General features: G+C 36.4%; 1 protein-coding gene across 11 annotated transcripts in view; it reads right to left on the bottom strand.

The window, feature by feature from the left end:
- The window catches only part of ITSN1 (intersectin 1), a 144,614-nt gene that overhangs the window by 76,253 nt on the left and 42,309 nt on the right, over positions 1 to 26,052 (bottom strand). For 9 of the 11 annotated variants that reach the window (XM_072845844.1, XM_072845911.1, XM_072845870.1 and 6 more), the window contains 11 exons: positions 25,187 to 25,250; positions 17,279 to 17,439; positions 15,583 to 15,762; positions 14,857 to 14,950; positions 12,010 to 12,110; positions 11,302 to 11,365; positions 8,888 to 9,025; positions 7,816 to 7,931; positions 4,010 to 4,272; positions 3,051 to 3,200; positions 2,737 to 2,877 (listed from right to left, as the gene is read on the bottom strand). In XM_072845844.1, coding sequence (XP_072701945.1) covers positions 2,737 to 2,877; positions 3,051 to 3,200; positions 4,010 to 4,272; positions 7,816 to 7,931; positions 8,888 to 9,025; positions 11,302 to 11,365; positions 12,010 to 12,110; positions 14,857 to 14,950; positions 15,583 to 15,762; positions 17,279 to 17,439; positions 25,187 to 25,250 — 1,472 coding nt within the window. The remainder of the gene's footprint in view (positions 1 to 2,736; positions 2,878 to 3,050; positions 3,201 to 4,009; positions 4,273 to 7,815; positions 7,932 to 8,887; positions 9,026 to 11,301; positions 11,366 to 12,009; positions 12,111 to 14,856; positions 14,951 to 15,582; positions 15,763 to 17,278; positions 17,440 to 25,186; positions 25,251 to 26,052) is intronic. The other 2 variants (XM_072845885.1, XM_072845877.1) reach the window with 2 other exon arrangements.

Raw genomic sequence — 26,052 nt, 5'->3', positions numbered from 1 at the left:
GGAGATTTTAGAGGATCAAAATTCAAAATCTCCTTTTAAAAGAAGTCGCTTACTGCTTTAGTCTTTCCTCTACAAATTAGATAGTAAAATTTACAGGATATTTGAGAAACTCTTCCCCCCTCCCCCTCCAGGAAAAAGCTATCCACTCTCTCAGGTTCTCCCCAGATAAAATTTGCCCTTTTCTACTAAGTAGTGACACTTCTTTCTGGGATCACAATTGTGATAAACCTCTCAATAGACACTAACTGAAATATTAGTGGTTGAGATCAATGATCACCTGAGAGAAGATAATACCAGAAAGCCACAGCTATTGCTGTCAACCTAAAAAACCCACCACCTCAAAACCAAAAATCCAACAAAACAACCACCAAGAAAGGCAAGTGTGATTTTCGTTACAGAAGTGCTCTTACAGTCATTGTGCATGAAGCAATTTAGTAAGTGAACAGGCATTAACTAAGCTGCTGGATATGTACCATCTAGTACCAACCACAATGGCTGGAGACGGTTAAAAATCACTACAAATATAGCACTGATTCCAAAACAAGAGTAAAATGTAGACAACTGTGCAAAATTCATTGTACTTCGCCAGATGTTTCAACAAAATTTCAAAGTGGTGTCAAAATGCTGAAGACAAAAAAAAAAGCTATCTGCTTTCAACCATTGTGATTCGGTAATAAGTAGCACAAACTAAATGTCAGGAAGGCGAAGAATTCCTCTGCCCTCCTTAACTTTTCCTTTCATGGTGATGTAGTTAAAACCAATGCATAAAAGCTGTAGGTAAGAAAAAGCACATCTATGATCAGCCAAGGATATAATTAAAAATTTAAAAAATTGTTAATGAGTCTACAGAGAACACTGTCCCTTGCTTATCTAGTACTTTTTAATAAGCTACTTAACCACATCTACTTGTAGATAGATTATCTTTCTCATTACTTGTTTCCCAATAGTGTTGGTTTCACATTTTTTTCTTCCCTCTGCACCTTCCATTTATTATACCCAGCTGTGGAAGCTCATTCCAAGTTCTTGATAATAATGATATTTTCTCATGTTTTTTTACAATGTCTGTTATAATGGGGCCCTATCTCAACTGTAGCACGTTGGTCTTTGCTATAACATAAATGACTTACAGCTTTTTACTGTAACATATCATTTTTTCCTTCTTAATTTGTTACATTATGACAAAAGCACAGAGATACGTTCTCTTTTCTGACTACAGAGGCTAACTGAACAAAAATTACCAAGTTAACAGAAATGAAATGTGAAATATGAAATATGAAAGTAGGATATGAATTCCATTCAATTTGTTGAAATAGCATTTATCTATCAATGGCTATGTAGCTCCTTAGCTTCTTCTGAAGTGAGTTACGGTACCTTAGACCATTTCTATGCAAAGCTTTTGGAATAGAAGGGTTAGAGGGAAATTCAGGTGGTTGTTGCTTTTACATGGAGATTGGCTGTGCACATAAAATCAGTAGTCTTTAACTTATTCAGGTAAATGGGGGCTTTTTCACGCATTTTATCAAGCATGGTCAGGTTTTTTGCCTCTCTGAGCCAGTACTGCTAAGTGTAACTTAATTTCCTACACTTGATTCAATGCTGTTTGACTTCATTTTCAGTTGGCAATACAGGAGCACTTCATTGAAGAGAGAAGAGTGGTTTCAAGCCTAACAATGGCAGTTGTCTGTCACAAGCATCCCATAGTAGGATTTCTTGTTTGCTATTGTTTGCATCAAGTGAACACAAACACTGTGCAAGAATGATCCCTAAATTATGCTCTTTATAACAAGCTGCTGCCAAAAGAAAGATGTCTTGTGAAAGGTGTAATGGTGTACACAAAACTTCAATAGAAATGTAAGATGTAAGAAATAAGTAAAAAAATTACTCATACATAAAACAAAAAACCTAAACTTTCAAGTTCTGGTTTTGTTCAGATGAATGCACTATACTAATTATGCTTAGAAAGTTGAAATGGAACCTAGGATTAGGTTTTAAGATAGGTTTTACACTTAAGCCCTCATAAGATTAAGTGTGAGATTCACTTTGTAGTGGTAGAAAAGCACTGAGAGTCCCCATTACTGGCCAAGAATTAATTTCAAGCAATACAAAATATTTAATAAAGAGAAAAATCCCTAAATCAAATACTACAACTCGTCTAGAAACCTTTACAAATTGCAAAGAATATTCTTTCACGACAAGCAGACATCTACTCAATTCCATCTTTAATTTGACAGAGAATTTTAGATAGAGAAGCAGGAAAGATGAATGCCAGGGTTAGACCAAGAACTAACTGGTTTAACCGGTAACTTCAATTTTGAAAGGTCATTATTTTATAATTAAAAAAAAAAAGCATCATCAACAAGCCACTTCACTGAAGTCAATTCTTTCTTTCAGCACACAAACAGCAATCACTGCCAACAAAAATACATGCCGTAAAATTTCATTCTCCTCATCCCCCCAAACCCTTTAACATCTTCAGCCAAACAATTTTTTACTGCTCCTCACAAGAGGATTCCATGAGGATGAAGCAATAATCACAGACACACCTTCAAGTGTAGGAAGCAATTCCTAGACATGTCTGAAGAACATTCACTTAAAAGAATGACAAATTATCTACAACAATTCCTTATGTACAAGGAAAAACACATCATTTATTGTGGCAAGTTTGCTTAGGATATTGATGCAGTTGAGGAGGCCAAAATGCAAGGCCAAGAACAAAATTAGAGAATGTTTTCTCACCTGTAGCTGCTGTTGCAAATGGGTGATTTCTGCAATTCTCAGTTCTCTAGATTTATTTGTACTTTCAATTTCTTGTCTTTGGGTAGACAGCCGACATCTGATATCCTGAAGCTTTCCCTCCAACTGATTTTTTTTATCATTCTTTAGAAAAAAAAGAAAAACATCTCTCTTTTTTACCAGAATGACTTGTCATGCAAGTCAAGATCTAAAAAGTACTTTTATTCCATATTTAAAAGTTGAAATTATAGAAAATGAACATGGCCATATCAGTCACTACTGTGCTCGTGTGTTTTATCTGCAACGTGATCACTTACTAGAGCTTCCAGCTCAAATTCTAAGGTCTTCTTCTTTGCCTTCAGAACAACTATGTCCTCTTGTTCTTTGTTTCTTTGATTTAGTAATTCTTGCCGACGATTACGCTCCCATTCAAGTTGCCGCTGTCTCTCAAGTTCCCGTTTTGCAGCCTGTAGCATTTAAAAAATAAATTTTAAAAAGAGATGAAAGATTATTTTGAGAAACTATTCTAATTGCTGATATTCATATTCTAATGTGCAATTAAAACATTAATATAAACACACTGCTAAACTGTGGACTACATACGTGCCTCTATTTAAGCACACAAATTGCTCAATTGTTTAAACGTTCACTTGAAAACACTGGTGAAATGGGGCTTCACTGTACAGCAGACAGGTGACTAAACAGAATATCACTCCATTTTAATCAGTTTCCCAAGATCCAATTTTCTGATTTAACATGTTGTTTCACATTAAGATTTCAAGAACTCTCCAGGATAGCATCAAATCTCTTTCCGACCTCCAACATTAGACATTCTGCAGCTTTGCAAAGAATAAAATGCTACTGCACTGAATGCATCATTATTTGAAAATAGTATCTTTTTAAGTTAACCAGTATGTGTTTTCTTTAACAAATTAACTCATCACAGGAAAACCATGAATGCCACCAATGCCCATAAGTTTTTCTTTGTTCATTCAAGCATTTCTTTATGTCAAAGAAAATAATAATTATTAGTAGTAGTAGTTTTAAAGAAGTCAGAGGAGCACATTGTCCTAGATCTGTCTCATCCATTCGTTTCACACAAAAAATAGATAGCTGACTCCTTCCTTACCTTCAAAAACCCAGAAATTTAAGTTCATTCTTTAAACATTTGCTTACTAAAAATGATGGCAAAATATTTAGCGTACACATTACATTTTGTTCTAACCAAACACAGCTGCCAGCGACATAACCATCTTCCTTTTATCCAGTTGGTTACCTCTCTTCTTTCTATTTCTTTCCTCCTTTCCTCTTCTCTCTGCCGTTCCAATTCCCGTTGTTTTTCCAGCTGTTTCTCTAGCTCCAGTTGTCTTTTACGTTCTTGCTCCTGCCGCTCACGTTCTTTCCTTTCCTGCTCTGCCCGTTCCAGCTGGGCTAGACGCTCTTGTTCTTTGCGTTGCTGTTCCAGGAGAGCCTGCCTCCGTTTTTCAAGTTCTAGATTGCCACGTTCAAAGTTCTCCCGTTTTTTATCTTCAAATGTAACTTTAATGTGTGGAAACATGGGGCAAAGGAGAATTAAATTCTGTTACTCACTTAAAAAAAATAATCCATATATGCTGAATCAAAGTCAAACAACCTTCCAACAGTACTAGATGCAGCTCTCAACTACTGATAATATAGCTCTACAGGTAATTCTAGGTTTTATCATTAGCATTTATATTGCAGATCCCCTTAAACCCACGTCCTTAGGAAACCAAGGTGTGAATTTCAGTTCCCATTCCCCAGGCTTCTAGGTTTCTCCACAAAGCCCAAGTAGTGGGTATAATTTAGACAAACCATTCAGCAGCTTATCTTCTGTGAGGACACAGGATCTGGAGTTCTTCTATACATTTGACAATAGTAGCAGTACAAGAACCAACACTTCAATTACTACAAGGCAAAGAATTCAGCTGATTATATTATCAAAAAGCCATTATGCAAATGACCAGAATGTATTAAAACTTCATATTCTCATAAGATTACTTATCACAGTCAGGAAAAGAAATGGTTTGCTTAAGTTCTTGAGCAGCTACTCAGGAAGACTGGATTCCTACAGATTCGCATCCTCATCACTTACTGTCCTAAAAGAATGACTTCAGTTCCAGCACGGGTTCCCTGACATTCTTCTGCAATATCAGGGATTGTCCTTCCCTTGTTCCACATTCCTAGGCCCCTCCCTCACAGTTCCTCCAAATTATTCTTTCCACTTCACCTTCTGTTTCTTTTCATACCCTATATATACACCATTCCCATACCCCATATTCCGTATTTCTCTCTCCCCATGCCAACATGTACATTTTTGGAATGCAAGTCAAGTCAAGAGATAGCACATATTTACTTCAAAGTGTGCACGCACTAACTGTTTGACACGTTGGCCTGACATCTACTGAACCAGTTGAATTCTTGTCTTTTTCTAAGTTTGGCCCCCTTTCCTATTGCCAATCACCAATTTTCATAAAACTTGAAAAAATTTAATCACTTTGATGTCTGTCAAGTTTGTTTCAAATTAGCCACCGGGTTCAAAGAATATTAAGATACAGACTGACGAAGAATGGGATTATAACCCCCACTGATTTAGGAAACGAAGCAAAAAGGGGGAAAAAAAAGGGGGGGGGGGGGGAGATTTATGTCAAGGAAGTCAGTTAAAAGGGATATGTAGAAGGGCAAAACATTTACAAGTAGCATGGACATTAAGATAACATGTTCAAGGCTCAGAAAACACATACCACTAAGAAGAAACACCAGGTTCTAAGATGGCTGCCCAACAAGCTAGTATCTTGCAACTCAGCAACATCAAGGTAGCTACCAGAGATAACAAAACAAAGCATATCCAAAGTACAAAAATAGAAGAGAACAACTTCTAGCAAATTAAATAAGTAGCTATTGGCTTGTGTTACTATGCTTAAGTGAAAGCTTCTAAAATTTTATAAAAGCCAAGAATAAAAACTCTAAATGTCTCAAAAGAAAAAAAAAAAAAACACAACACCTAGCCAGATTTAGCAAAACCAATGAAGAAGCAAGATGACATTCACTATTATAAGTGATCTTTACAATGGAAAATCTATACATCAAATACAGTAAAAGGCTTATACGCTCTAGTTCCTCTTTAACTGAAAACAGAAATGGCTTTAAAACAAAAATAAACCCAAAAAATGAAGAGTAACAGGTTGCGAAACCCAGACAATGCTAATCCATAGTTCAAATACAAAATTCATTAACTACTAGCTGGGCTATGCAATCCATCCTTTAATCAACATCAGTGCTGTAAGGCTAGAAGATGACAAGTGTAACACCAGACTTTAAGAAAAGACAGTGTAATGATTCTGAAAGCTACAGACAAGTCAGTCTACTCCCACGCTGGGCAAAGTAGCAGAGGCTACAATAGACAGAGAGTTAGTATACATGACTAAACATGATACCATGGAAGAACCAATGCAGGAAAGAGCTGCCTCTCAAGTCTAATAGACCCAATTGTATCTATAAGCAAGTTGAAAATCAGGTCAACAGAAGAATACTTGCATGATTTCAAAGTCTAATAAAGAAACTAAGCCAAGGCAGTGGTTGGCCTTCCTGATGCTACAAACTGCATACCAAAATCCTCTGATTCCAGAGACACAAGACTTAGGTCTCAAAAAGCCAATACAGGGGAGTCATCTCTCACCTATGACCAAACATTTCATTGTGAGACCTCAGCGAGGTCTGCTTCAGCAGTCCCTGCTATCTCCCTTCATCCTCCTACAGCCAGGAATTACCCAGCAGACTGCCAGCAGCAGTTAGTTATAAAATACAAACCAAAGACAAGAGTTGTATCTGAGTTGCTCACATGCAGATCCCCTGAACTAACCTGGTACGGAAAGAGACAGAAGGTCCTTGGGACCTAACAAACAGTTAAAAGATTAGAATTAAGGGGTGAAATAAATTACCAACTTTCACAATGACAGAAAGATTCTCAGTAGCCTCCTTCAAAGATCTCTACTAGCAATTGTGCTGTGCAGTGTGCAACAATGATCTGGAAGAGATTGAAAAGTAACAAGACAGCTTCCAGAGATGATGCCAGATAGTGATGGTGTTAAAATAAAAACCTGACTGTGAAGAGCTTTAGACAAACCTCACAAAACTGAGTGATCTGGCAATGAAGAAGCAGAGGAAATTCAAATATTAATTAATACAGAGTAGCGTACATGGGGAATAAAAATAATCCTAACTAAACACACACAGTCATGAGCTCTAAAATGGTTAATAGATTTGTGAAACGATGTTGGCATTACTATAGAAAGTCTTCTAAAACATCGACTCAGATCTAAGTTGTGATCAAAGAGGCAATACAGTGTTAGGAATCAATTAAATTGAAAAATAATTTAGAACAAAACAGAAAAGCATTATTTTGACACTGTTTAAATCTGTCATGTTTGTTACATCTTCAGCTGTGTGGCATTCTGATCATCTTAGAATAAAATAGAGCAAAAGTAAAGAAAGTATAAAGAAGAGTGAGGGGATGATCAGAAGTGTTAAGACATTTCCTAACATTTAGCCATTTACCATCTAAGAGGCTTTCTACCCTTGTTTCCCCCCCTTCTTTCTTTTTTTCTTTTTTTTTAATTTTCCAAAACGCAGAGCTGCTAAAGCTTGTATTAAAAAAACATACTGTCACACAGACTGCAATGAAACAGGCCTCTGTATGTATACTGTGATCTTTTAAAGAGTACCTAAGCCAAACCACACTCCACCTAAGTCAGAAGATGGAGGTAGTAAAAAGTTTTCACTGCAGTCCTATAATAGGGCTGCAAAGTGCTGCCTCTGTTGAGAGTGCATAAGATAAGCAACCTGAATGCTGTTCATAACTCCACTGTCACTAACACAAAGGATCATGTAACAGTCAGGAATTAGCTGGACCAAACAATGTCTTAGTTATGCCTCTGACATGTCACAAACTGATCTGGAAAGAAAACATTTCTTAGTAAGCTTTTATAACTCCACAGCATATAACCTGATGATAACACCTCCCTGAAAACAGCACACAATGCATCTCTATTTTTGCTTGCTCACCTGGTAATTTCTTTTCCAGTTGCTGCTGTTCTTCTTCTAATGCTGGTTCTTCTGGTAACCTTTGGTCTACAGATACTGAACTTACAGCAGATATGCCACTACCAGAGCGTACTCTTCTGTCAATAAAATGATAATTCCAAGTTGCTTAAAAGAACCTATGCCTGCCAAATTTATTTATGATGTAATGATGAAATCATAAATTAAATGCAATTATGTAATTTTAATGATATTTAATGTTCCCTCAGTGCTGCCCAAAGGATCTTACTCAGTCGTTGCCATTAAGATAACAGTATCCTCCACAGTCCCAACAGTACCCACTGGTGACCTGAGAAACCTAGTTCAAAGTTCACAGCACCATGCAACTTACAGATGTGTTCAATCCCGTCCCCAAGGTCTCTTACTTGTGACCAGTCTGAAGTTGGGAAAATGCCAACTTAAACTATAGCAAAAGTTGCAAAGACAGAGGAAGAGCTCTATATAGTCAAGCTAAAAACAAGGTCCCACGTGGAATAAACAAAAAAATTGTAATCTTCAGGAGGATACTTAAAGAACATGAAGCTATGATTCTATGCAAACATTTCTTTCCATTGCTGATACTGTCTTCCCACCCATTTCTCCACAAAAGGTGAAACAGAGGAACAGAAGTAATGACTCACCGCTACTATTCACAGATATTACTGTATCAAGAGACATATGAATTTGCTACAGTGCAAATTCATAGCATGTTTTGAATCCCAATACATCCCATTTGCTCTACAGAAGTATAAGCTTGAACTATAACACTTTAAATTTATATGGCCAGACTGAGTAAGTTTTGGAAGGTATGCTAGCATAAGACATTGACCAAAACTGTATTCGTACAAGGAATTCTTGCTACTTCCAGCATCCAGTACTTGTAATAAAACCAAAAAGCTAGACAAGCATTTCCCAACAAGAAGGCACTCTGTGCCATAGATACAGTACAAAAAGCAGAGAGGTTACTTTTCAATCTCTTGTACTTTACACTCACAGGACAGCTTTCCCAAATGAAATAAAAATTTAGGAGTGAGATTCCAGAATTATAACCAGTTACCTAAATGAAGGTGGAATATACTCTGGAGGCAGTACAGGTGGCAGCGGCTGACCAGACATAGCTACATCAATTAAGTGCATAGCCAGAATAAACTCTTCGGCTGTAAGTTTTCCATCTTGATCAATATCAGAAAGATTCCTTTTTAAAGGAAAGGTACAAAGTAAGTAAACTCTTAAATATTAAAAATCACTGTTAAAAAGCATAGTTTTAATGTGTTCAGTTCCAAATTATTTCAATTTTTCACTTTTTTTTCACACTACTTTCTTTCTTCAAAACAAATAAAAAGCAAAAACCAAATGCTTCACTATTCCCCAGATTTCTCATGCATGTCTTCCTTGAAACTATCCTTATAGCCATGGCTTCTACTTCACTTGCTCTTTGAGTGCTGCCTGTACCATATGCAGCGTTATGTACCATAAGTAACATTAATCAATGCGGTTTTCTTGAACTCCTTGTGAACAGCCACTACACAGTATCATTTAGAAAAGAATCAGCTCAGATGTTTGGTAGAACTTTTTGGTTTGGTCTCTCCTTCCCTGGAGGCTCCTATCTCACATTCCAGAGCACACATTTGCATTAAAATCAAAGCCATTAATATTCCAGTCCTGACAAGCACAAAAACATTTTAGTATTATGCACATATTAAAAATTATGGAGTAACGCCTCTGGATGGCCTAAAACCAGTGCTCCAACAGATGTACAAAATGCTTTTCCTCATATTAAGGTGTCATTGGACAAAATTTAGCAGCCTAAACATCAGCTTTCTCTAGCATGCTGCACTCGAATCATGCAGGAAAATTTCCCATGACACTGTGAAAATCAAAGGTAAGCACTGATACATTTTTTTTTTAATCAGTCTTGTCTCAAGGCACAGGACTTTGTTTATGGGATTTAAGTTTGGAAGACAATTATAGCCCCATTTAATCCATGCTTGTGCTACTGAACTCCTCAGCTGGGCCACAAGAACAAGCCAGTAGAATGAAAATCTACCATGCAAGGATATAATTGATCAGCTATCCTAACAGTCTGGGTCCACATCTTTGTTACGGATATACCAAAACAGCTGCTACAGAATAGTTGACACCCTGTACATCAATACTTCACTTTGTGTGTCTATGAGTCAGTGAATCCACCCCCAATACAGACTAACAAATCTTGCCCCAGAGAACAGCAACAGCAGTTCCACTGCCAGAGAGTAAGTATCAGGAAAGGGAGCAATACTTAGGACAACAAAAGCTGTAAAATCCACTCCTTATCTCAATAGACTTGGCAGTTTTGAATGTCAAAAATTAAAAGAGTTATGTTTAGAACTCCTGGAGTACGCTGATGTCATTCCCCTGCCCACGCAACCTACTTAAGTGCTGGCAACAAGCAGGGTATTTTTTGGCTAATCATCTGCTGGATGATTGGGTTGATATTTTTTTTCCTTACAGTAGCTTTGTTAGAAAACAGAGAAGGATAGAGTGCTTTTTAAGACATAACAAAAACATCAGTGCTTAGCCAAGAAAGCAAGTTCCATTGAACTGCCACATTAGAGTGACAACAGAGTTAACATCCTCACGCAGAAGTCACATAGGTTAGTGAGTTGACAATGGTTTTCAAGCAAAGACTTATAAAGTATAGAATTTAATTAGAAGTAACTTGTAGAGGGCAACTGGAAATTAAAAATATACAGAAGCAGCATGAAGGCCATTTGAGAAGTCACCAAAGATAACCACAAATCAGCAATAACCAAGTACTACCCAAGTAATAAATTAGAAACATTACACAGTACATAGGAAAGCATGACCTTCCAAAGTATGAGGGAGGAAAGAGGCTAATCCTTGTGACAATAAGAACACAATAAACTTCAGCAACCAAGAAGTTGAAAGGAAAAAGAGAAGCCAAGACAAATCCTTTTAAAATCCATTATTTTAAACGTATGTAAGTCCAGCCCCTTGGAAATAAGCCCTTAGAAACTCACATAAAAGGCAGACAAGCCCCAAAGAAAGTATGGTTCTGGATTAAGCTTCATTTTGTACTACCTGTGCAAATGTATAAGTTTCACTGGTGCTGTATCAGATATGGCTGGGGATGTGGAAGACATAGGAGGCTGAACATTTGGTCTGCCTAAAAACCCCATAATTGAAACCCAACTTACAAAACGTCTATATGCATAGTGTAAAAGATGCTCTTTTTTACTTTTGTGGAGTAATATTAACATAAGCATAGAAGTGCAGGGGTTTTTTTATAAAGTTATACATTAAAAAGAGCAATGTATAATAATTTACGTTATATAAATGTAATCATCGTCTCCCTTTTCAATCTCCCTCCCCGTGGATCGAGATTGAAAAGGGAGAAAAAACCAACAGTATAGAGTATAGAGGTTTAAATATAGTTTCCACTTTGGTAGAAATTGATAGATTTATTTTTACCATATTGTAGCCAGCTGAGCCTGGGGTAAACTTGACTGCATAAGAATAGTTCTTGCTTGTGGACCTAAAGTGAAACAAGGATTAACAAACAAACAAGTAACTTTCTCCTCTTCTTGCATTACCAAGTAACTACTGCACAAGCAGAGCTCAGTTCTGAATAGGTAACACCGAAGAGATGTTATCAGCAAGAACAGGCTATACATACTGCTATCCCTAGCCCCCCCCCCCAAAAGGAAAATATTTAAAAATACATAACTCTTCCCTTCTCCACAACAATCACTCAGATTTAAAAAAAAAAAGGCTATGAAAGGCAAAGAGCTGCTCCCAGAACTAGTAAAACTAGGCCAGTGTACCATTCTAATTTCTTTCTGAAACTGGATAGGCACCCTCATCAGTGGATGAACTGAACACTGTAAATGGCTGCACAAGTTTTCACATAACCCATTGTACTCTTTCCAAGAATCATTTCCCAGTGCCAACCTACTTTGCAGAAAATAAAGGAAAGAAATTGATAAAATTACCCCAGCTATGATAAATATTTGCTCCTAAACAAGATCATTAAGCAGTTGGGAGATTTCAACATAAAAATATTGATGGTGACAGCAGAGAGAAATGAGAGTCTCTTACTATCTGAATAGCATTCTAAATGCTATTATAATTGGCCTTCTACAGTTCGAAAAAAGGAGACAACAAAAACTGCTTCAATACCTGTTAAGTGTCCACTCATTGTTTTATCATGGCTATTGAACAGCTGTCTGTACTTCAGTCTTGATGACTGAGGTACAGCCCACTCTGCCACAGGAGGCACACTAGAATGAGAAAAAGGATAAGGAGGGGAAGGAAATATAATTTTAAATTTAATCACATGAAACTAACAGGTACACCAGGATGAAGTGCTGCACAGAGATCAAGTTTTATGCCTGAAATGGTTCTTTTCACAAATATTCACTTCTATTCCTGAAACTCCAACAGCTTTGACTTCTTGTTTGAAAACATTTATCATAATTCAGTGTCTTAGAAGATGTTTTTTGGTACAGTTGAATGACAGGCCTAAAAGTTTTGCATTTTTCTTTACTAGCAGGGAATTAAGTAACCTAAACAGTTTAGAGGAGCTAAAAGCTTTTACCTAAACATATAATAGGAAATGCCTTACCACAGTCAGCAGAAGTAATATCCCATTTTACCCTGTTTCTAACTGGTTGTCTTAGCCAAATAATTCATAAGCTGATTAAGAAAAACAAATATAAAATATGCTGAAAACATAGAAAAAAGTGTGAAAAAGCTACACCCGAAAGCAATCAAAGTTTCTCGTAATGGAACTCAACTGACAAATGTAATATTCCCAGTTCTAATTCATCTACATAATAGGTTGAGTGCTGTTATTTGTAGCTATAATTTCCCATGCTTCAAGGCTGACATGTCTTCATACTGAAAAACAATGAGCACAGTTTTTCTGTCTTTAGGCACATTCAAACTTTGTCCTTTTTTGTTATGGGGTGGGGGGGGGAGGGGGAACAGCCAGATTAAATAACCATTTGTAACAGCAACCAAATTACAGTTTAAAAAAAAAAAAAAACCAAAACCAAAACCACTAAATCCATTTTCCCTGGTCCACTGAGCAGACAGCATGGTAAGATCTTTCAAAGTTGAGCTGAAAAGGATTATATAAATACTCTACTAATTGACCTCATACCCTATTCTCATATGACAAGACCCAAAAACAGCTAATACCTCTATTTGTATTTTCTATTTCCAAACTATTGTGCTTTAATAATACTCTTTCATGGGAGCAAAGCAAAAACAAGCTGCACCTTAAATAATGAAAATAAGAACTGAAACTTTTTTAAAAAAAAAAAAGCTGACTATTTAAGTTTTATCCAAGTGAATTCCTCCCTCACCAGTTTTGCTAGATTTGGAGTTCCCACACATTAAGTCTACTTTTGTCTTACATATGTAGGTACCTTGATCTGTGAAGTAAGGTTACTGTACATTAAGTAATGAAACTCTCCTTCATGGATACTCAAATGGTAGTTTTGGAAGAAAAAATGCTGGAGGACAAAACAGTTGACTCATGTATGCCAAATACCATGTATTCCAAGAGTTCACTACTGGTGATGTGACAGAGTGATAAGAGCACCGCAAGTGGAATTTTGAATTTCACCCTTCTCAAAATTCAAAATAATCCTCAGCTAGGAAAAAAACCCACCAAACTTCAACTTTACATTTCAATTTAATGGACTTGGAGCTTCTTCCTCCCTTTCCATAAGCTCTGCAAATCAATTACCTTGCTATCTGTTTTATCCAAAAGAAAACTTGAAGACAGACACCAATTCATCGCTCAGCATTAGCAGCAGTCTTTGAAGGAATATCCCCTTTGGTGCTGGCAGATGTTTCACAGTTACTGTGATTGATTGATTAACTGCGATTGAGCTAAGGAAGCTCCAACCCTGGCCCAAGCAGATTCAGAGAACCATGTAACTCCACCTCAGAAAATAAGTCATCTCACCTGAGGTTCAGGCCTCTGTTGACAATAAAAGTGACCAGCAAGATTCAGATATAGTTAATCCCAAAACTATGACAGCCCTCTTATGGAATATCTAGAAGCCATTTCAGCTGAAGTTCCCTGAACTTGATTCATTACAAATACAAAAAGTGCTGTTATAGACAAAGCAGATAACTTCTTGCACCTCTGGAAATTATATCAGAGCACCACCACTATGTTCCTGAGAGTACTAGATTTCAAAGATAAAAAGAATTGTTTGTTTTGAAAGATTTTTAATCCTATTTGCCAATAATCAGTAGTGTCGCTTATCTAATACCAGGGCACAAGAAAAACCTGCAGAAGAAAAATGAGAAAAAAAAAAAAATTAAATAATGTCCCAACCCATTTGCTTCTTGCAAAAAAATCTGTAGTATAGACCCGTGAGAAAGTTTTGATTTATAAAGACCTTGGGAAATTACTATCTTACCTCCTCTAATGATGTTTTATTTTGTTAGATACATTTCTTCAGACCAGAGTAAAATACATTTTGCCTGACCATACATTTTCCTAGGCCTTGAAATAATCTAAAAGCCTTTCAGGTGATTTTTCATGCAGAACTTGAAGAATATATAAGAAACAGTTATGCAAAGTGCATTTAAAATATGAGAACTATTAAGTATTTTGCTTTTAAAAATAATCCTAGAGTTGCTAATTTTAAAGAATATTATTTGTTATGTTTTCACACTAACAGGAGGAGCGCCTGTGCAGTATTATACTTTGCAGATTATGTTTACAGCAGCAAATGCTTTTCTAAAAATTAAGTCTTCAAGAGTCTGAAAATAGTGTCAACACATACTGTAATAGTTAATTATTATATTTCAATGATTCACTACTCATGGAGCATTCCTTGTAAAACCACAGCATCCTATGAAATCCTGAAGTAGTATCTCAGCAGGAACTGATTTCTGCAAGTAAATATTATTTCAGAAAACAACTTTGCGAAAGAGAAGTAGTTTTTCTAACTCCGGGGAACCGGATACACACACACACACACTCATTCCATACCAACTTACCTAGCCACATCAAACGATTGTGCCTTTTGCAGTTTTGCGTTTAGCTGCGATCCTGGACCAGATCTACTAAAGGAAGAACTCTTTGGCAATGTGGCTGTAAAGAAGAGAATACATGTATCTATTAGTGCCAGCATTTTAAACTGTAGAATTTCAATGACATTCATTTAGTTCCTATCAAATACAAGCATTATGGGTCTTTTGATGGTATCCCTTTTAAAAATATTAAGTTAACAGTGTCCAACAAAATAGGTGAAAACACACAAGCACTTCTTATGTCTTTTTACTTTTGCAGTTTTATGGAAACACTGTTGATATCAAATTAGACTGTGATTAATGCTAGAAATCATATGTATTCCAGCATTTTAAAGTAATCCCAACAAATAGCAGCACTTCAATAGTTATAAATAGACAGGAGAGGACCAATTTCTAGGCAACAGTTTATTGGCAACGTAGATTTATCATACTGCTGTTATAACGGGGTTAATATTTTGCTCAACGTGACTGACTGTTACAGTATGATATGTCCATGTTTCTTCTTTTAACCTTTATACAAGTTTGCTTACCAATTACATTGGGCTAAATCAAAGGACAGTCCTTACCCGAAGTCATTCTTTAAAGTAAGTTAGAATGGCTAATTCCATGTCTACTGTTCTCTGGATGCAAAGAAAATGGCAAAATAGTTTGTTAATAGCAAGAGAGTAAATAGAGTCTCAGTATGTAGCATACCAGGATGAGCAAAAGCAGGCAGAGGCTGTATAACAGCAGGAGCTCCATTAGCCAGGGGAGGTACTGCTGCTGCAGGAACAGAAGATACTAGTGGTGGAGACATTCCTACTACTGGAATAGATGCCATTGGCACTGGGGCAACAGTTGTAAGAGATGGCATGCTGGCAATGCCCCCAATACCTATGGGCAAGAAAAGGAGAAATTTTTTCTAATTTAGAGACTCCTAATATGATATAGCAATTTAACTGCAGCCTGCAACGCAGCAGTAAATACAGAATTAAAGAGCAAATTTAAATGGAAGCTTCCACACACCCCCTGAAAGAACTCTTACAGTCCGCTGCACCATTAGCATGGCAGGGGAACATAAAACAATGCAGAGGGAACAACATACCACTTTATAATGTATGCATATAAGATCACACTGGATGCCACACTGACCAAAAAAGTCTATTAGCATTTGCTGAAGAAAAGAATTGTTTGCCTTGAACTAAATGAAGAGCAGCACTGTCAACTTCTAGTGAATAATGAACCCAAAGCCTACATTTAGCCACAGCTGAAAAGAACAAGCTTCAGGATAACTGCTTGCAGCCTATTGTCAAGATGAAACAGTGCAAAGCTAATAGGGTAAAGCACAGTAATGAGGTATTTTAGGTGTAAGCACAGTTGCATGGATAACAGGGAGGTTAAGGAGGTCCAGTCATGCCAATGGGAAGAATGAGGCTGCGTGCAAACAGCTGAAATCAAGTCTACACTGAATGAGGAAAAAATAAATAAATAAATAAATAAATCACAGATTTTGCTGGTTTTCTTGGGGTTTTGACTTTATTATGCCTTTTCTCACTTAAACCAGTATTTGTTCTGTTCGATTTCCCTGATTTCTTACAGTCAAATATAAAATTGTTTGTAAAACTTATGGAAGCAACAACTGATCAAATGACACTGTTGCATGCAGGTCATCAAATGCACTATTCCCTTTTCTTAAGGACAGCAGTGATTCTCAGACACCAATCAACTTGAGTCACAGTAACGACTAAACCAAAAAGGTAAAGAACCTCTCACTACAGAATACAGCAGAATATCAAGGTGTCAAACATGAGGTTCAGCTTCATTTTGTTATTTTCCTCTCACTATCCCATTTTCCCTACTCTTTTCCTTGAAATGATGGTGACCTTGGCAGTACTAACCATGACAACTGAATCAGCAGCTGTTCTAGCTAATACCAGTGCAGCACTGTTCATAAAATAAAAGCAGAGGGGTGCCTTACTACCACGACTTGTAAAAAGTCAAGAAAAACATAGCTAATCTTGCCAAAGCTGGAGATCCCTTAATGGAAAAAAGAGATAACAATAGTTTAAATAAAAACTCCATCACTTTGGAATGCACTAGCCCTGCTACCTGATTCATCTCGTTTCTCCCCGCAAACACTTTTGTTTGGCATGTATGGGGAGCAGTATAAGACCTGAAGCAAAGAGGACCTCAACTTATGTTATTTAACATGGTTGGGTGCTAAAGGCTCATTGAGATGTTTTTTGGAGCGCGTGCACGCATGTGGAAGCATTTTGGAGTCTTTTAGAGTCTTTTTGAGTACTTTTAGAAGTCCTTTTTCCTAAAAGTTTCTTTTAGAAACTGCAAAACAATACATTTCAACTTAGGTTGCTATAATACAAGCTAAAAAGGAGCAAACCAAAGAGCTTACCAAATCCTGGTGCACTAGGCAGAGCAATAGGTGGCTGCTTCATGACAGGAGGCAGTGCAGATGGGAGTTGATAACCTTGTAGTTTTAATTTGATAAGTTTCATAGCTATTGAAAACTCCAACTGATCCATCCTCCCATCATTGTTCATGTCAGCTAGAGCCCTACAAAATACATGATTTTCACAGTTAGGTTCTTAACTTATGAACTTCAGGAACTGACCTAGGAGCATGCACACACAGGCATGTATATTCAAGACTAATTAATTTCCACTCAAAATAATTATGCCAGGCTAAAAATAGTCATGAAACAAGACACTGTTTAAACTGAGAGCTTCTTGATTTCTTTCTTGGAGTGATTAATAAATATTTTCAAAGTCGCTTTTCAACTCATAGAAGAATTACAGTGAAGCATCTAGAGAAGAAGGGTTAACGTAGTTCTACAAAAACTTCACAAAATCACACAAATGAAACTACATGGTACTACAAACAGCACCACAGGGAATCAAATGACTTAGTCTGCAAATCTGTACTTTAGCTATATTTAAAATAAAATGTTCTTTAAATCTGTGCACCTTACTAAAGACCATTACATCTGCAAGTGTACAAATGTGTTTTCAGTTAAACAATAGTACTCAAGATAAAACATTGAGCCTAGACCTTGAATAGGCTTTCATGTAAAGTAGTCTGACTTAAACAGTCTTCTTTTTGTTTCTTCATTTGATGGTTAAGAAAACCATGCTCAGCAGGGAATAGGGTTGGGAGGTTGTGGGAGAGAAGCAGGAAGAAGAATGTTAGTTCCTGCAATTGCAAACCAAAAAACAGAGTAAATGCATATTAATAATGTAATCAGTTGTAAACTTAGTTTTAAATATTATGCTTATTTCTTTGCATTCATTTGAAGAATTAAGTACACATTTCAGTACGGGAATAATATATATTTTTAAGTTCATGCGTACACATACATGTCACAGACATGACAACACAAAGGACCCAGGCAGTCTAGTTAAACTAGAGCTTTATTTCTGATCAAATCCCTGCCAAGGAAAGCTTTCATGCAAATATGTGAAAAGTTACCAAAAAAGTACTGCAGTAAACTGATAGTTATTTATAACCGATACTTAAATAAGTAGACAGCCAAGTAAATGCAGTAGCAAAGCATTCACAAAATGAAAACCCTGCCACCCCAACCAAAAAAACAGCCTAGGAAAACTCAACGAAGAGGGGTTGTCCCAGCAGGGGTTGCCACAGGTCAACCATACATCTTAAAGAGTTTCTCCTGGTTTAGATCACCAGTAGCACTTCCCCAAAAATGGAGACACTCCAACCCTTCCCAACACTTGTAAGACGGCATTTTCAGTGGTGTGTCTGTCTTAATCCATCAATTTTGATGTCACAAGGCTAAATAATACTACTGAAAGTCTGGCAGCAGTATTTAAAGAAGAAAGAGAAAGTCTGGTGAGGAAACTGTAGACTCTCAGGCTTATAGTTAAAAAGAAAAGTATGCATTGCACCACTCCCTGAAAGATGTTGAATTGCTACACATATTCCATTGAAGAACAAGCTTTGGCTGTGAGAACTTCTAGGTGTTGTTTCCTGAAGCTTCGTATCACAGGGAAGTTTAATTTACACATGAAATCTGCCTGCTGTTCAGTAACTTTAAACCTTCCTCTAATCCCACTACCAGCAAGTCTTTGGAAGCCTAAGTTTAGTAAAAAATTATTCTGGGACCCACATAGCCTAATGTGACTTGGATTCAGGTTTCAGTCATGATCGCTTAGAATGTCGTTCATTTGAGAAATAATCAGTTAAAAAGATCCTACTGTAGCAGTCAGACTTGATATATGGTAATCCAACCAGCAGAAGGAAGAGGGAAGGCCAGCATGGCAAACCTAGACCAAGAGAAGTACCAATTTGGAATGGGTATCTCCTCTTCCTTGCAGAACACCACTACCCTAGAGTCTCAGCTTCTGATCACTGTTCCATGAAGAGCAAGCAACACACTGGTACCTCCTGATGTATTGGCAGGCTAAGCTGAAGTGGAAGATGTAATGTTTTTATCTTCTCGCAACTTGCAGAGATGAGTGGGAGAACCCTAGTGAAGGCAGAGGAGCCTCTCTCCTATGAGTGTTAAGCAACAGCAAGGATAGACTGCAATAGCTGTTAATGAAAAAATGTGTATTTCAAAATGAGAGGTATAGTTACTTCTAGAAAATAGTTAAAAACACAAAGTAGGCTTCTCGCATTTTGTTATTGAGGTTATCCATGTTCTGTTTATTCTGAAATGCAATGGCTTTCTCTTGACATAAAAATACTAAGAGTTTATTAGCCTCCATCAGATCTTTCTGCCCAGTGGGGCGTACATGCCACAAGCCGCTATACGGAAACCTGCAAACAGACTGCATGTATGCAGTGCCTTTCTTCCTATACAATGAAAGGGGCATAAACCTCAAAAAGACATGTTTGCATCTCTAAAATTTTCTCTACATCAGAAATATTTATATCAACTTAAAATTCCTGTAAAAAGCCCAAATTCATTTTGATGGAATTCATAGTTTAACTATGACAATTAAGAATATCCAATCTACTTTTCAACAATAGCATGGAAATGTCCCACAACACACTGTAGAATTTTTGCTGCCCAAAATCACTCAGGCTTACAAGGAACAGTATTGCTCAGTACATTTTCATTTTCTTCTTCATACAGCTTTTACTTTTTACAATCAAAACAGTTCATATAATGTACATTAGTCAGCACCTATAAACAGTGATGTTAGATTTCTAGAAGTCTCACTTGGGAGAAATACATGCTGCAAATCTACAAACCTGAAACATTCAAGAGGCAAAAGGCATTTGGAGTGTTAGAATATCAGAAACTTGATAGCTACATGTATTTTCTGAACTGCTCCCTTTTGTGGGTTTTGCACTAGAAAGTAAACCAACATACAGTGAATGAATACCGAGGGTAGGAAAGCCTCATTAGAAAATTACAGAGTATTAAGAACAATGGAAACCAGGAGCAGATAATTCACTTCATTTAACTGATGTTTACAAGCAGACACCACACCTTTCTGAAAGCAACTAAAGAAAATTCAAAAACATTCAAGAGGGAAAATGTGTGGGGGTTTTTAATGAAAGTTTAGTTCAAGACTTGCTTAGCCGTTCTTCTGTCAGATGCGCAGTGGAAACAGGCAGTAAAAACCAGGCTTATATAGCTAGCAAGCTGAGGATGTGCATAGGAATGAATCTAGATAAATTGATCTGGATAAACCTATTCTAGGAGATTTTTGACTGCACTCCAAGCAGTCAGTAGTCCTTCCAAAGATGACTCCTTCCTCAACATATGAAGAAGTCAGTTAGCTCCATAGTGACCAACTGGCACCGACAACTCAAATGAATAGTCATAACGTTCCTTACATCTTTGCATTCAAGCAAAGTAATTACACAAATTGTATTTATAATAGTCTTATTTCTTCAATCTAAGTGGCTTCTACACCTGCAAATATTTGGATTTATAAAAATGTAAGCCTTTCCATTACTAAAGCACAGGCAAAGTCCCTCAACCTGTCATATGCATGGCCATGAAAATGCAGTAAGAGTAAATAATCACACTGTAGGCAACCTTGATTCTCCAGGCACTACTTACAGAGTGTACTGCTAAAACACAGTTAAGTCTTTGCATTCTACGTGAGAAAATATTAATTGTCCAGTAATAAGAAACTTTGCTGTGCACCAGTCTCATTGCTTTAATTTAAGTCCTATTCACATAATCATCAGTAGCTTTTAATTTAACGTCTGACCTTCTCTTCAACTCCTTCACTCTACATCAATGGCTTTGTTATTTAAATTAACAGCACAAATTTCAGTGAGAAAAGTTATGTACACACTACATAATTTATACACGTTTTTACAGCATGCTAACAAAAATCAGCTTTTGTCTGACAAAACCTTCAGTGCAAAAATAGGACAAATTTCCATTTCTAATTACTGAACCTAGCGTCATGCTGCTAGATTACAGTGCAACTTTTGAATAAATATCACCTTGAATGCAGTGAGTGGCTGACAGTAAACACTACCTAATTTCACTACTCTGCTTCTAATGAAATTTGGAAGAATGTAGTGTCCTTAAATTTGTTTCATTTAGGTCTGGCCGGAACCAGTGCAGAGCAGTAAATGGATTAAACGTTGACTAAATATTTATTATATTTTATAGAACAGGCCTGTGTTTATAACAGGGAGAGAATGCAGTGGGCTTCATCACAATGCTAAGTTTCAGGTGCTGACAAAATTCTTCCCCTACAGATCTTTTCCTCCTCCTTCCTCTCCTCTTTTCTGCAGAATGCAAAGACAACTTGATTATTTCTGCATTTACGAGGCACAGAAACTGAGCAGGCACAGTTTTTTCCGTCACATATGCCTATGATTAGCCTACAAAACATCCAGCTCCATGAAAATAGCACAGAGTGTTAAAACAAGGAAACCTCCTTGCAGTTCAAAAATCTGGATTTATTTAGCTTTATATTCCCATATTAGATTATACAATCCCATATTGCATTATAAAACTCACCCTTAATGGCAGAAATTAGGTCTTTAGCATCAGTCACTTAATCAATGCATGTATACTAATAGTTACAACTCACAGAATTGCCACTCATAATCTTTCACTCCCATGCTTGGACACAAATTTAAGAAGGTTGTGAGGGAAGCATATGTCAGAAATAGGTAAGTCAACCAATGGCTTTAGTTTGTCCTTAAAAAAAAAGTCAACCAATGGCTTTAGTTTGTCCTGAAAAATAAATAACTCTACATGCATGAAAAACAGATGGCATTGACTATTTTAGTTCTCATTTAATTCCAGAGACAGGCTACACAGAAGATGCTTTTTGAGGCCACCATTCATGAGGGCTTTAGAAGAAAGCCAGATTATTGTCTACTTAAAAACAGTTATCTTCCGAGCCATTGCAGTCTCAATTCAAAGCCTACTTAGAAGCTTCTTAATAGATTATCAGCTTGGCAGACTCCAAAGCTTGTAAAGTAAACTTTAAAGTAAACTGTAAAACAGTAAAGAAGTTTTCATGATAGACCATAATAATTCCACTAATTTGCTCCACTGAGGTCCCAGAGACTTCTTTTTTCTTAAATGAATGATGAGTAGAAGGGGCACAGGAATTCTCAATGCTAAAAACCATGGAGCTACTATTTTAAGAAACATGAATTCTGGGGAAGCTTTGATTAATAGCAGAAATTAAAATAAGATATACTCCTTAGAGTCTCATCTTAGAAAACAATTACACCCACTGCAGAATATTCTCAAAGCAGCTCTTGAGGCAGAAGACTTTTAACTGGTACTTCAGGTAGCTAGCTAGCACTTCTTGAAGTTCTAGTGAAAACTATTTTTTCATGATACAAAAATGGCAGTTCAATTTTAATTAAAATCTAAGACAGCGAAAATCCTTATACTGCTCATTTACGCAAACAAAATTCTCTCACTCATGAGCTAGTATGTTTGGAAACTCATAGAGACAGAGGGCTTGCTTTTTTTGCAGAGAGCTCTGAAAGCATTATAGCCGATCACTCATTAGGCCAACCCCCCCTGCAGTTCCTTTCCCAGTTGTGTTTTTCCATACAAGAACTTAAATAGCCAAAACAGATGAAACGTTGTATTAGCATAAGCTTGTCTACACACAGCTGTAGGTAATCCTTTATGAAAAAAATGCTAGGCTCCTATCTTGCAGACAGATTAATATGATCAACTGTATTCAAAATAAGTACACTCATTAAGAATAGTAAAACCATTCCAAAACACAACATACATACACTTCCATATTTCTAGGATCAGAAAATTAATTTAGAGTTTTACAAGTTGCTCTAACTAAGAATAACAACTTCCCTTCTTTAAAGACTGTTGTACCTCCCCTTCTCTCCCTCTAATAATCAAATGCTCTTAAAAAAAAAAAAATTCCATCTATTCAGGAAATAAAGAATACTGATAGAAAAAAAGTTTTATGCACTCCTATCTCTCTCAGAGATTCCGGGCTTATTACTCCAGAACTTCCCCCTCTATTAAAGTACTCATGGATCTATATCAATGTTAATAGAGATTTAGATAGATAACATTAGAATATTGCTATTAATCCACAAAGCAAGTATTCCACTTCAAGATCTTACCCCTGGGAGCTAAGACAAACAATGATTCACAATGTTCAATGCAGTCTTGAGCATATTGTGACGTCCTTTGGAGGTTGCAAAGGACTTCTTGCCACTAAACAGTCTAACTTCTATTGTTTCTGTAGGACAGCAGTAATCTGTGGTAGGCTACAAACAAACATTCACTGACAGATCAAAAGAATTAAATAATTTGAGTTGTAGGAAAAGAAAGGGGTTTTCCTTTTTTTTTCTTTTTCTTTTTTCTAAGGGGTCTTACTACCACTGTGCGACTATTTTCCTACTTGGTTCTTCTAATTCCAACTGGGAATATATACAAGTGATCTAGATTTTTACTTAAATATTTACTTATCTGAATTCAGAGATGATCAAAAAAAGAAGAGAGACAGTAAGAAAGGGATGTCTACATGCCTTTTTATGATTTATAAAGGCAGCATGAATAAGTTTCAGTTTAGCTTTATTTAAAAAAAATGTGCAAGTTCAGGTCTTGTCTCTATGACAACTACAGAACTAGTGGAATGATTCTCCCCCTCTCAAGAGGCTGAAAAACTGAATAATTCAGAGAGGAAGAGATTTTTAGTCAGACTATTTACAACTGTTTAGTTTTGTTAACACCTATTTAAAGCTAATGCCTCAGAACATTTTTGGAGAAAGGATGTCTTGTTTAAGACAAAACTTCTTTCTTTGTTTAATTAAGAGGCAAGAGAAGTTCCAAAGGGACATTTGAACTTTCAATGAGTCTTCAACAAATAAGATAACCAGACCAGATTTGGTATTTCTAAGATGAAGATAATTTGAAAAGAAAATAAGCTATTTATTTAAAAGCCATGTAAATGCAGCCCCTCTTTTAGGCATGAATATTTCCAAAGCAATTGTTTTTCTTGGAAGAAAATAATTCTCTTCTTTCTCCAGTCAGAGCAAGATTCTGCCTTTAGAAGTCCTTACTACAGCACAAAGTTTTTATAACTGCAATAACTACTCCCTCTTTCAAGCAGTTAACAACAGAGGAAAAGTTAACATATTTTTCAAAAGTTATCCATCCCTCTGCTGCTTTTTCCAATCTAGAATGAAAACCAGTATTATTTCACTCTGTCTAGCACCAGAAAAAGTTTTAGTAGTAATATATTTAACGTAAATTATGAATAATCTATGCAGGTTAGCATGTCCAAGTCTGGTAGGGTCAGATAATTTGGAGCAGAAACAATTGCAATCCTGCATGAAGAAACTGACAGACTATAGAAATGTTTGTGATGTGTAATATACAGCAATGGAGATCTGTCTAAACTCACCAAGGAATAGTAAAAATTTCAAGCTCTCAAGCTGTATCTCCAACTACAATGGAAATAGTCTATGCCAGTCTTCATTTTTGTAACAAATTTTTCAAGTCTTGCATAGGCTTTCCCATTAGAAGATTTTTCATACTAATTACTGTGCTTAGCGATTGCATTAGTACAGTTTTAATAAAGTTGAAAGCATTTAGTAATTTGAAATGAGGGTTGCAAATCACCAACTTCAAAAATGCCATTTGCAGAAAGATGGCTACTTCCAATAACTAAACCAGTAACTTAAAAACTCAACTAAAACATACTACAAAGCATATTTGCCTTGTAAACTTTTGGAAAGCACACTGAACTAAATAGGTTATTTTTAAACCCCAGAATGTGAAATATAGTTACTGTCCAAGTCTGTACCAGTAAACTTCACTCTGACATAACTGCAATTCTCCCAACCCCTCCCATATACTCACCATATCTGTGCTAACACCGGTTGAGGTAATCCAGATTGGAAAAAAAAGTTTCTAGCTTGATCACCTATGAAATAAATAGGACATAATTTCAGAAAATGCTAAAAATACCTGTAAGAGAAAAGAGGAAATCATGAGTCAAAAATTTCTAAAACAGAAGCAACAGTAAAACCATAAATACTTAATGTTACACATACATAATAGAGTATGAGATTTAAACTTACTTTGTCACTTGCAAACCTACCAGATATTTCCAACAAGCACATACTGTTTAAGTCTGCAACAGTTAGCACCACATGAAGTCATCTGGGCATAAACATTTAGGGCAATGAGAAACTCATGGTTCACAGTCCCTAATCTGTGTTAATGGCTCTCTTTGCAGGAATCATATGCCTTGTGAGAACAAGAAAACTTTTTCTTCCAGAGAAAGTATGTATCAATATAAACTCTATCTCAGATTTTTTGGAAGTACAATGGCAGCCAGCTAGCACAAACTAAATAAAGTGGTCTTTACCCTGATATGAACCTGATAAGCCACCATTAAAGAAAGCAATGATATATTTCAAAGTCATTTTCCAACTATCAATTAAAAGTAAGGATAGCAAAACAATTACAAAAGGATTAGACACTTGGAAATGTTGTGGCCTGTAAAGGAAAGTTGTAAACAGACTAGAAATAGCACTAAATATCAAAGGAGGTCAATAAAAACAGTAGTATTTTGTACCATATCTGTCATGTAACAGGAGCAGAAACAACCAAATTGTATACTTGGAGGCATGTAAGGCTGTGATGAGACTGCTAAGAATCCGATTCTGATTTCTCACTCTGGAAATCCTCTTGATGGATCAGACAACAAGAAAGGTAAAACA

The sequence above is a fragment of the Ciconia boyciana genome, chromosome 1 (genome assembly GCF_034638445.1).
Source record: "Ciconia boyciana chromosome 1, ASM3463844v1, whole genome shotgun sequence".
Taxonomy (NCBI): Eukaryota; Metazoa; Chordata; class Aves; order Ciconiiformes; family Ciconiidae; genus Ciconia; species Ciconia boyciana.
Note: the sequence above shows the minus strand (reverse complement) of the source record. Positions and strands in the feature narration are given on the sequence as shown.